Source organism: Sceloporus occidentalis, unplaced genomic scaffold (assembly GCF_023333645.1).
Source record: "Sceloporus occidentalis isolate IW3139 unplaced genomic scaffold, rSceOcc1.0.p SCAF_1, whole genome shotgun sequence".
NCBI lineage: Eukaryota > Metazoa > Chordata > Lepidosauria > Squamata > Phrynosomatidae > Sceloporus > Sceloporus occidentalis.
Window position 1 is genome coordinate 315,473,873 of NW_028316981.1, and position 12,886 is coordinate 315,486,758.

Consider the following 12,886-nt stretch of genomic DNA (forward strand, 5'->3'; position numbering starts at 1 on the left):
CCTCTTGGCACACTAAGTCTAACCCACATTTACTTTCAAAACAAGAACAACAGCCCTAACTCACCTTCCTACTCTTTTCAGCACACCTGAAACTCACAAAGAGTACAGTGGCAGTTCTTCCTCATCCTACCATATCTGTTTCAGAAGGAACAGAGATCTGAAACAACCATCAGAGAATACCAGTCACTACATCAAGGGTCTAGAACAGCTATTTGCACCAGAGTGCAAAGAATATTCTGTCTTGGCCAGCCATTTCCTTCAGCCCTAAAGACAGACAGGATCCAAAATTATTGGCTGGAATCCTCTTAATGTCATGCACACATGTATGTTCCTCTGCACCTACAGTTGCACTCTTTGATTACTGTGCAATGAACAACTCAGTTCATGGTTACATACCCAGAGTTCGAGCAATGTAACCATTTTCACAATGGTTTAAAGCCTGTTTAGCCCCAACAGGCAATTAGCTTATAGTTGTAAACTGCCTAGAGACTGCTTAGGTGGTATGAAGTGATATATAAATGAAGCTGCTATTGCTATTCAGCAGAAGGGTGGTGTAGCATGTAACTACTTGAGTGTAGAGTGTAGATTTACACTACACAAATACAATGTAGGATGTTGACTAATAAGTTCTATATCTATGGGGCAACTTTTATCCTTCAACATATATGCTTCCTAAGTGTATAATACCTCTCTTCTGCCTCATGAACAGTCATGTGAACTCAAAAAGTTACCCCACTAAAAATGGATATTTCTCAGTGATTCTAGAGCCTGCTCTCATGTTCTAAGTCTGTCAGCACAATATGACCGCTACCACATCTTAGGTGCTGCTGTAAATTTTCCCAAGACTGACAATATAAGACCTTTTTCTCAAAAAAAAAAAAAGAAAAAAAAAAAGAACAACCTTTCAACATCTTGCCAATAGAAGCCTATGGCAGAAATAAAACCAGATCACACAAAGAATGAACAAACGGTTTACATCTCTTGTACACATACCACGCTGCCTCCTTGAGAGGACTGACTGGGAGTTGTGGCTAGAAATTACCAAGAAAACAGGCCCTTCTGGGTTCAGCTGTTCCTTTCAAAGGAGTCTTCAAAAGCTAATAAAATTATTATTTTAAGCAGTCTTTGAAATGGATAGTAGTGATCAACCTGTACTGAGCGATGTTTTTCGCAACCCCAGGCGTTACAGAGCTTCATTCAAACCTTTTGATTTGTGTTTAATTTAAACTAGCTTTTCACTCAAAGCACTTCAAGTTAACAGCTGCAGGTCATATCTGCTAAAACTTTCCCTGCACTTTTCAAAAGATGACAACTCAGTTTCAAAGACAACGGCTTGCTTCGTGTATACGCGCCAGACATATACTCCCCCACTACGTTTGATGGAGGCACTCAGAGCTTAGTTTGCAGGCACCCCGTCTCACAGAACTTCAATCAGAATGGATGTTACAAGAGGCTCACCTGCTAGGTGAAGACCTCTCTTGGTGAAAGATCCACACAGGCTGTTTAAGGAAGCAGCAGCTGCCCAAAATCATGCGGGAAAAGTAACTGAAATCAGAGAATTCCTTTGATCAAAACCCTGCAGGAAAGCATTGTTTGCAGAATAGGATGATCCCAGGCACTCTGTCACAAGGCAATGTGGGGTGCACTCCCAGCGGCAAATATGAATTCATCAACTTAAATAGAAGACTGGTGGGTCTTCTGCAGATTCCAAAAGCAGGCTTGCTCATCAGTAACTCATCAAGATGCACAAATAGAATACAATCATAGAATTGAAAGGGACCCTATCAAGTCCAGCTCCTCCTGCCATCAATGCAGGCATATGGAATGCCTACATAAACACCAAGAGTAATCCACAGCTACCAACACACAAAACTGGCACATTTAGGCAGGAATTGATTATTGATTACTTGATTACTGTAACATCCTTCTGGCAGGGCTTCCTCTTTCTCACCTCCGTCCCTTAATTTCTGTCCAGCATTCAGCTGCACACATTATCACATCCGCCCACCGCTGTGACCATATCTCTCCTGTGTTGGCATCCCTTCACGGCTCCCCCTCCCTTTCCACATTCAGTATAAGCTCCTGCTGTCGACGTTTAAAGCCCTCCAAGGGCTGGCCCCTCCTTACTTATCAGACCTTCTTTCTCCTCACCTTCCCACTCGGGCCCTCCGCTCTGGTAGTCAAGGTCTGCTGTCTCAGCCCAGGATTTCCTCTTCCCCATCTCAGATTCGCCCCTTTTCACTTGCTGCCCCTCACTCCTGAAACCTTCTTCCCCCGCGAGCAAGAGCCATCACCTCTTTAACCAGCTTCAAAACGGAGTTGAAGACCATCCTGTTCAGGGCAGCGTTCCCAGGCATTGCATAATTTTCACTTGCTATTTGATGTTCTTTTGTTGCCTGTTTTATTGAATCATTTCCTGTATTGCTATGTATTTTATATGTATTATCCTACTAGAGATGCCCCTTCCCCACCACCACTCCCTTTGTGTCGTGTCTTTTTAGATTGTAAGCCTGAGGGCAGGGAACCGTCCAATTAAAAAGACTGTATGTACAGTGCTGTGTAAATTTATAGCGCTTTATAAATAAAGGTTAATAATAATAATAATAATAATAATAATAATAATAATAATAATTGGGAACTTCTGGCCCATGGGAGAAATCCAGGGTCTTTGTCTGAGCCTTCCCCTCTTTCCTCAAGCCCCTTCCCATGGCCCAGTCTCGCAGAAGCTAGCAGGTTAAGGAGTTCTCAGCCATGCTTCCACTGATCAAAGATAGCAGTGCTGATTCCCATTCCAGTTGACACAATGCGTTGCACACAGAGAGACCCACATTCAGCCAACACTTTCATGATATCAAAAACTCAGCCACCCCCTGCATGCACCAGCTGAATGTGCTCTGCTTTCCCCAGCCAAGTCACTAAACACAGGGCGCTTCAACCAGGTGCTTGCTGACATCAGCCAGCCAAAAGGAGGCAAATGTTACACCCCACTCCCATCCTAGCATAAAGGGACCATGTGGTATATATACCCTAGTATAAATCAAAAGGTTTCAGTCAAAAAAATCATGCTCAAAACCTGGATTGACTTATTGATGAGTCAATCCATGGGAAAATAATGCACGTTGGGGGGAGGCGGACTGTGGTTGGGACAGCCTAGTGAGCACCAGCTTCCTTCCCCATGGGGAGACTTTCTGTTCTGGGGTGTTTCACAGACCTAGGAACCGAGCTTGTCCCCAAACTTCAGGGCTTGGATAGTAGAATAACTAAAGGATACCTTTGAACATGTGCAAAATACCCTTGGTCTCCTCACCCACTTCCCAGACTATTCTCTTTGAGGTTGCTTTGGCAGTGAGTCGTTGCTGGAACCTGTGTAATGCTTCTTTGGAGGCAAACAGCGGCAAACTGAAGGAGCAATACAGCAGCAATATTATTGTTATTATTGTATTTATTTGTATCCTGCTCTTTTCCCAGAACTGGAACTCAAGAGTGGCTTCACAGCATTAAAAACAGTACAATTAAAAAGGTAGTGGTGGAAGCCAATGTCTGAGGTGATATGACAGCCCTGTTTAAGTATTTGAATGGGTATCACATTGAGGATGGAGCAAACTTGTTTTGTGCTGCTCCAGAGACTAGAACACGGAACAATGGATGCAAGCTACAGGAAGATATTCTACCTCAACATTAGGAGAAACTTCCTGACAGTATGAGCTGTTCGACAGCAGAACACACACTCTTGGAGGTCTTTAAACAGAGGCTGGATGGCCATCTGTCAGGGATGCTTTGTGTGTTCCTCCATGGCAGGGGGGTTGAACTCAATGGCCCTGGCAGTCTCTTCCAACTTTATGATTCAATGATTATATTCTGAGATTTTTTCAGTTTTCTTTGATGGGCAAACTTAATTTAGCTCCCCTTTTTTTACCCTCTTACATGACCCCAAATTTTACCCTCAACTTTACCCATATAGAAATATATTATTTTATTCCCAAAACCTGCCCTGAACTTATACATGAGGTTGATTTATACATGAGTATATACAGTATTTTAGATTAACAAGATGCTGTCTGTAGTTCCCAGGGCACTAGTGGCAGCAACAGAAAAGCTAAGCAGAGGAAAGTTAGCAGAACTATCACTGCCCAGAAAAAAGAGCTGAAAGAGAGGCACATCCAGTAAGATATCCAAACTACAGGATCACAGAAGAGTCAAAACTCACCTTGACAAAAAGCTTTTTTGATAACTCAACTTTTTCCTAAATGTGCAAAGGACTACCACCACATTTGTGTTAATTGGCTACAACTCTCTTAATATGTGTGCACCCTGGTGTGCTGCTAGGTCATGAACCAGCAGCTATCCATACACTACCACCCTGAGTTGCACTGACCTACATGTACTAGACTTCAGTCCTCATGACCCTTAGCTAACACAGTGCTTGCATGACTCTGTTATGCCAGCCCAAGAGAGCAGCAGCAGCCACCCAACAGTTCCTCAATGAATGGCGAAAACACTTTAATGCTTTCAGATTTGTCCTGTAAGATCAATCAGTTGGAGACAATCGGACAAGGGAACTAAAAGACTCATTGTTTTATGTTCTGTTGATCTTTACACAAAATCATTAATTTCAAGAAGGAGAGGAAATAAATGTGTAACATTCACTGCCTCTTAGCTGCTTGTTGATTAAAAACCCATCACTGCTTCTTTTAACAGAAACCCATACTCTCAGCTATGTTGTTGTTGTTGTTGTTGTTGTGTGCCTTCAAATCATTTCTCACTTATAACAACCCTAAGGCGAACACATCACAGGATTTATTTGGCAAAATTGGTCCAGAGCGGGGTTTGTCTTTGCCTCCCTCTGGGGCTGAAAGAGCTGATTTACCCAAGGTCACCTAGTGGATTTCCATGGGCATGCAGAAATTTGAATTCTGGTCTCCAGAGTCACAATCCAACATTCAAACCACTACAAAACACTGCTTCTTCACTCACAGCTATATATTACATTCATTCAATATAGCGTGGGAGTACGTTCTCACACCAGCAGCTCCTACACAACAGAACATCACTCCCACTGTAGTGTAACCATTATACATTTGAAAGTATCCCTCCCTCCATGATAACTGTCATCCTTCAGCCTGTGAGGGAGTGAACAGGCAGGCCCAGCTCCACCAGGGCTAGCCTGAAGAAGAAGATCCCTCCCTCTAGTCCATCTGCCTTAGTCCAGGCCTCAGAGGGAGAGAATAATCACTGGACCTCATGCCCTTTCCCACCACCATTTCTTCTCTTTTTGTGTCATGCCTTTTTACATTGTAAGCCTGAGGGCAGGGAACCGTCTAATTAAAAATAAGCCACTCTGATAGCCTTTAGGGCTGAAGGGCGGGGTATAAATACCATAAATAAATAAATAAATAAATAAATAAATAAATATAGTATTGTTCACATTGCAATAAACTAATACCATCTTGGGAAGTGTGGGCAGGCTCTTTCTCATCTTTCTATATCACTGTGCCAGCCAGTCTCTGCCATGAGGAAAAATGCATCTCATAACCTACCCAGCTCTTTAAACAGCCCAAGTCTACTCAGGCACCCGTGGCTGGCAGCTCAGTGTTAGAACACATGCTTTCCATGAAACAATAATTGCCACTTCTCTGTTAAAAAGATCTCATACAGCAATCCTGGGAAAGGACCCCTTCCGTCTAAGTCCCTAGAGGGCCACTGGTGGTCAGAGAAAACAGTACAAGTATTGGTGTTGACCTATAAAGTCCTAAGTGGCTTGAGGCCAGAATATGTGAAAAGAGTCCCCCCCTCCCATGTGAGTCTGCCCAGAATTTGAGATCTTCCATTGAGGCTCTACTGTGTGTCCCACCATCCCAAAGGGCCAGAATGATGTGTATGCAAGACAGGAACATCTCTGTAGCAGCATCTCAATTCTGCAACTCCTTCCCAAGGTAAAACAGCTTGGTTCCCTCCTTGTTGAGCTTCTAGCAGAAACTCAAAATTGAAATTTTGTCTAAATTTAAATGCCAAAGAGAGAGAAACGCTTCAGGAATGCTCTGGTTTTAAGATAGTTGATAAAGTCAAATATTTGGGGATTTGGCTTACCACAAAAAACTCCGATTTGTTTAAAAATAACTATAGTAAAACATGGCAAGAAGTAAAAAATGACCTTAATCGATGGGGCAAGATTGGCTTGTCCTGGATGGGCAAAGTAGCAACCATAAAGATGATGATCCTCCCTAAAATTCTTTTCATGTTTCAAACCATCCCAATTCTGATGAATGAGAAACCTTTTGTACAGTGGAATAAAGATATAAGTTACTTTATTTGGGGTGGCAAGAAACCTAGAGTGCGTTTCAAGGTTATGCAGGACGAGGTATGTCATGGAGGACTAGGACTACCAAATTTGAAAATCTACTTCTATGCTTGCTGCTTTGAGTGGCTCGTGGAATGGTTTAAACTGGAAGATAAACAAGCTCTGAATTTGGAGATGGCAGGCACTGTGTTTGGCGTTCATGCTTATTTATTTTATAATAAGACCAAAGTCAATAATGTGTTCATGCAGCATTTCGTTAGGAAATCCCTTCTAAGAACATGGGAAAAGTATAAAAAAGTAATCTACCCGAAGTTCCCTCTGTGGACCTCGGTTAATGAAACGTTCCATAGGAATGATGTGATAACTCCTGACCGCTGGGTTACTTACAAAGATCTCCTGATAAAAGATAAGAAAGATAATTGTATATCATTTAAATCTTTTGATATGTTAAAAGGAGAAGGTTTTTCCTTGAACTGGTTTTTGTATCGTCAGCTGAAGGAAAGATTCACGGACGATCTGAAATTGACGGGGATTGAATATGAGTCCGCTGACTTTGATAAAATAATTTTCGGAAAAAAGATTAAGAGGCTATCTAGATTTTATAAATTCTTGTTAAAACTTGATATGCATGAGGAACTCATTAAACCATCTATGATTAAATGGGCGCAGGATTTGGGCGAAAGTTTGCCGTTAGAACAATGGGAACTAAATTGGACTCTTCGTATAAAGTACACTGCGTGTGTTGCAATTAAAGAAAATCTTTTTAAAATGCAGAATAGGTGGCACCTGACCCCCTTAAAACTAGCTAAAATGTATAAAAACCAAAATCCCCAATGTTGGAAATGTTGCAAAAGTTTGGGATCTTTTATCCATATGTGGTGGTCGTGTGAATTTGCAAAACAATACTGGTCTCAAATTCATCAGAAGATTCAATTGATTGTATGTCTTAAACTCCCATTTGACCCAAAAATGTTTTTACTGAATATGATTTCGGACAGAGCTATTGAAAAAAAACATGGGAAATTATTATTTTATATGTTTTCAGCTGCCAGAATGGTATATGCTTCCCACTGGAAAGGTGCCGAACTGCCGTCCTGGAATGATTGGATTATGAAATTGCTGGAATTCATGGAACTAGATAAACTTACCTGTTATGTAGAAAGCTTGGACTGGGAAAAGACCAAAGTAGTGTGGCAGCCCTTGGTTAATTTTATGCGTACTGAAAATATATCCTCCAACTTCTGTTGGTAATACATGACTTATCTTGTGGTGGGCAGTTGAAGGTTAGATTTGTATACTCAGAACATGTGTATATAGGAAGATTAAATGCCCATAGGGGAAAACTCTCTAAAGATATTTTTAAACAAGCTAGAAGTTGTTATAATGTTGAGATGTGTAAAGTATTAAGGTCCTTTTCTTGGCTTAAGCAAGTATCAAGCCCTCTCAGGAAGTGAATGACCGCTACTTTTATGCTTCTCCTGAAGTATACATACTCTGCTTTTTCTCTTAATGATATGTTTATAACTACCTTATTATAGTTTACTTCAAAGCAGTGTAAGAACTATTTCTGTTCATACATATACGTTAATTATTTGTTAACATGTATTATTGATATGTCTTTTTAATGTAAATACTTTAATAAAGATTATTTAAAAAAACATTGAAATTTTGTCTGGCCTTGTTTATAAAATGGAGTTTGAGCTGTTGTTGAAGAATGTTTTATGTGAACATTCTTCAACAGTAACCAACAAACGTAATAAGAGAGAAAGTAAGCAGACTGTACATCACAGAAAATTAATTAATACTGCAAACAGGTAAATGGACCAAAGAGCTGACCTGGTACAAGGCAGCTTCCTAACAGGGAATTTAGGAACTGATCACCACAGACGCTGATCTTGGCCAGTGAGAGAAAGAAGAACTGTCAACCTCTTGAAGGAGGCAGCAGGTTTCTAAATGAAGAGCCGCAGAGCAGCTCCCAAGCTTATATGGCTTTCATTCTGATGTGGAGCAAAAATATGTCTTCATTTGCTAAATCTCATTCAGCTGAAAGCCTGTTTGGTGTCAACAATGTCATTTGTAGCTCAAGCAAGAGCAGGAAGTGATGGGGATTTGACCAAGAAATTGAATGCTGGCCCCATCTTACGATGTCCACAGAGAACTTGTTGATTCCTGGGGCATCAAGAAAGAAACTGGGCCTGCTTGCTATATTTTGAGGCTGGACTAGCAAATGTGAATCATGCTGCAGTTGCAAGAATTACAAGTTTTAGAATCTTCATGCCATAACATAGCCTGCTTCACCACTACCACTGTCACAGCAGGGCTGTGTTGCTGTGTGCCTTCAAGTCATTTCCAATGTATGGTGACCCTAAAGTAAACCAATCACAGGTTTCATTTCGTAGGATTTGTTCATAGGGTGTTTGCCTTTGCTTTCCTGAGGCTGAGAGATGGTGGCCTGCCCAAGGTCAGCCAGCGGGTTTCCATGCCTAGGCAGGGATTCAAGCCCTGGTCGCCAGTGCACTAGGTCCAATGCTCAAAACACTACACCACACTGCTTCACTTGCCAGGGTTGAAAAACATCAATTACAGGGGTTTTTTTTGGGGGGAAGGGGGTTAAAAAATTAAAATCAGCTTTATTTATTTAAATCAGATTCCAAAATTTCCCTAAAACAATTAGTAAAAAAAATCCTAGCTTAAAGATATCATCATGCATACTAATTATACAACATGTAATTATATTCGATGAATATGGGAACAGCAGTTTATGGAGACGGGAGATAACCTGATTAGTCCTTTTCTGCAGGTGGTGTAGCTGAAGTGCATTCTCTCCCCCTGTCTCTGCCTTGCTTCTTTCTACGTACTAAGATAGAGAAGTTCAACGAACAGAAAATTTCAGAATATGGAGTAGATCTGAACGAGGAGGAAGAGTTGGGCTATAAATACAAGGGATCCCCATTCTGGGCTGACCTGAAAATTAATTTGAACAGTTCAGAATAACTGCATAGTGTCTACCAATCATGTCCTGAAACCTATTTCTCTGAATGTGCATTGATGTTATATTCAACAATAATATACTTCTATTTAAAAAGGATGATTGAATAGACTTTTCCTCACTACTGATTTAAGCCCTTAAAACTGAGTCCTTCAAGAAGTGATTTAAATAAATTTGAGTGAAATAAAATCACCCCTGCTACAATGACTTCATTCTTGCCACCTGAATGGTATGGACTGCAAAAAAAAAATAGAATGATTCAGATTGAAAAGGATTCAGAGCCATATAGAGGCAGCTAAATTTCTGCTGCAATGTAACAGCACCATAAGCAACTATCATTTAAAGAGCACTCCTAATGACAGAATTGTGCAGGTCTTATAGAGTTTAAGGTAAGTGTGCAAAGGACTGCAGCCTTAAAGTCTGGGTTTAGCTTGCCTTCCTCTCTTCAGTTTCTTTTTAAAAATAAGATGTTACTGACCTGATGTCCAGGCACTTCTCCGGAGTTCCTCAAGGCATGCATTGGGACAGGAGCAACTGCTGCAGGTGCCTTTGCTCTCACTTCTGCTTTCTGACCTTTCGGCAGGTGTCTCGCTCTAAAATTCCTCTCTGCGGAAACTCCTAGAGATTGAACAAATAAGATCAGGAAAACTTCCAGTTGCTCTTAAAAGGACATTGCACTTGGACACACCCAACAAAAAGAGGATCTGAAAGTAGCACCAGAAAATCTTCAGCAGTGTTCCCAGAAATCCCCATAAGAAAATATAACACTCATTAGTAAAATCGTGGGACTACCCACTATCTTTTGCACCCTGTACCTTGGACTTGCTATTCCTGTTAGAAGACAGTGAGCTAATAACTGATTTCAAGAGTCCATTAAAGGTGATGTGATAATCCAAGTAGTAATAGCTTTATTTATCAGCTCATTTGTTCCCATACCTGTCGCCTCATACTTTTCAATGCAAAACTCACACATTTTTTAACCAATCCTCTGGAATTGTTCAATCAAGTTCATCATGTGAAGTGCAAGGATCACTTTGCTCACCTTACCCTTCCAGCCTCCCATTTCTTTTGCACTATGAAGCTGACTACTCTCATTCCAAAAAAAAAGCTTCATACCTACAGTCTAGAACAAAGTATACACACATAGGGGAACTGAGTCAGTGGCAGTTAAGAGTGGAACCATAAGCACACTTATGCTGATCATACGCAGACCATAAGCTGAACCTATGTTTTTCATTTATTTATATATTTAACCACTAGATACCATAACATATAGCTTCACCGTGCTGCCGTGAGTTAGCATCCATGTAGGATGCACACCAGGGATGTGAATCAAGTCTTGCACAAATTCACTGTCCAAAGTATCACAGTGATTCTATTATATTTTTCAGCCTTTCAGATGTCATACCTGGAACATATACAGGTGGCTGGTCTTCATCAGAAACTGGATGCAATTTTATTCAAGGAAAGTGAAAGCAAAATGTTTGTTCTATCCTTTAACATTTGAAGCTTTTAGGGTGTGGCAGGGAAAGAAGAGCTCCAATGAAAGAAGGAGAAGCTACCAAAGTAGGCATCCATATATCTCACCTTGTTAGTAACTCTTACATCAAATCTCTACTGAAAGGCTGACTTTTAACAAAGATCTAGAACTGAAAATGAACCTCCACACATATTTGTATTATTCTTGAAGGCTATCTCAGATTCTTACAAATACGCACTAAGATGGGGGTGATAGAGAAATCAAGGAAAAACAGCAGCCAAAGTTATAATGGCAGGGTACAGACCACCAGAAAGAGGCAGCCAGAAGCCCCCTCTTTTTGGCGTAGCTGCGCCACAGCAACCAAATTGCATGGCGTGCTTGCACGGGAAAAAAGGAGCGCTGAAAAGCAGCTCCTTTTTGCGCCGCTGTAAACAGCTGGCAGTGGCACAGGCACATCGCTACTGCGCGGTTCCATCCGAATACCACGCAGCACTGATGTCATAGCTGTGCACGCCGTCTGGATGGTGTCGCACAGCTATGGCATCATGACAACGTGCTAAGGTTGCGGGGCGTGTGCACGCACCACCCCGAGGCAACCCTAGCACATTGCCATGACACTGCAAAGGGCCTGTCTGTACAGGGCCAATATCACAGAAATGCCAAACTGCCATGAGATGTCCTTGTTTGTTTGTTGTTGCATGCTAAAACCATCAACTGTTTCTCAGGAAGAACAAGCTGCTACAGCATTCATTAACTCCAACTTAAGGGGTTAACCCTCTCATGAAGTTTTCTTGGTAAGAGTTATTATTCAGAGGAGATTTGCCATTGCCTTGCTCTAAGGATGAGAGAGTGCGATTTAGCCAAGTCACCCAGTGGGTTACCTTGGCTGAGTGAGTATTCAAACCTGGAAACTGAATCCAACCATTACACCACACTATCTGTCTTGACATGTTAGGCCAATGTTTCTTCTGCTCCAGAGAAAAACAGATAAAGCTGGAAATTTTAAGGGTTTATCTACAATCATGCCATGCAGAGACAAGCAAAGCGGTGTCCTCCAAAGGTTTTAGGTTCTATCTCCTGTCAGCTCAACCACTGTGGCCAATAGACCTGGATCATACAAGGTGTTGTCTAAAATATCTGAAGACTTCCAGGTTGCTTACTCCAGTTGTATCTGCAGGACTCCAGGTCACCAGCCTCTGCTGTTTTACTCAGGAACAAGAATAAGAAGGTGTCTTCAATTGTGAAGAATATTATGTCAAGTACTTTAAAGACCAGGACATGCTACTGTACTTCCCTGTAGTTCCTAGGGACCCTAAAACCATCAACTGTTTCTCGGGAAGAACAAGCTACTACAGCATTCATTTATCATGCACAGACTGTACTTTGTTGAGCCAGTACTACTGAAGCTGAAGCTCTTGGGCACTGGAAGCACCAAAACACTGCCTCCTCTTCTGTAAACCAGGGCTATGTGGACCTTGACTTGCCATGAGCTCTGAACATGGTCACTGAGTTATTTACTAATCAAATAAGAGCATTCATATCCATTTTTCATCTCACAAAATGTCTCTATCCAGCCTAAATATCAACTCTTGGTTCTCAAAAGTTCCAAACATTCCATTTCTGTTTATCTGACTAAAGAAACATGCAAGCAAACACACACACCGAATAGCACTGCAGGATAAAATTTAGCGCAAATATAATATAAATATTATTGTGTTTCCGCATGTGATGTTGTACCTTTCGCTATAACAAGCACAAAAAGGGTCTCAACTACAGAGACACACACCGAATACCACCATCAAAAATACATAAATAAATAACAAATCCCATAATAGAAGTTATGTAAATGCAGTTGCAAAATATAATGAAAGTAAACCATCACTATATTTTGTAAGCACATTTACATAACATCTATTGTGTTTTTGTTATTTGTTTACATATTTGTGATGATCTTATTCCATTTGTGTTCCTTTCACTCCATCAGCAGCTTGACAGAGGTAATGAGCATTAGGAACTATGAACTGTACATCACCAGTATATTTTAGTGATAAGATCTGTAACATTATTTAAGAAATATGTGAAGAACTACCAGTGATTTAAAACAGTTTTCTCTTCACTT

General features: G+C 41.0%; 1 protein-coding gene across 3 annotated transcripts in view; it reads right to left on the bottom strand.

Moving 5' to 3' along the window:
• Positions 1-12,886, bottom strand: part of KIAA1328 (KIAA1328 ortholog) — a 313,917-nt gene that overhangs the window by 293,677 nt on the left and 7,354 nt on the right. For 2 of the 3 annotated variants that reach the window (XM_089497994.1, XM_089497996.1), the window contains exons 2-3: positions 10,696-10,731; positions 9,766-9,905 (exon numbers count right to left, since the gene is read on the bottom strand). In XM_089497994.1, coding sequence (XP_089354120.1) covers positions 9,766-9,905; positions 10,696-10,731 — 176 coding nt within the window. The remainder of the gene's footprint in view (positions 1-9,765; positions 9,906-10,695; positions 10,732-12,886) is intronic. The other variant, XM_089497995.1, reaches the window with a different exon arrangement.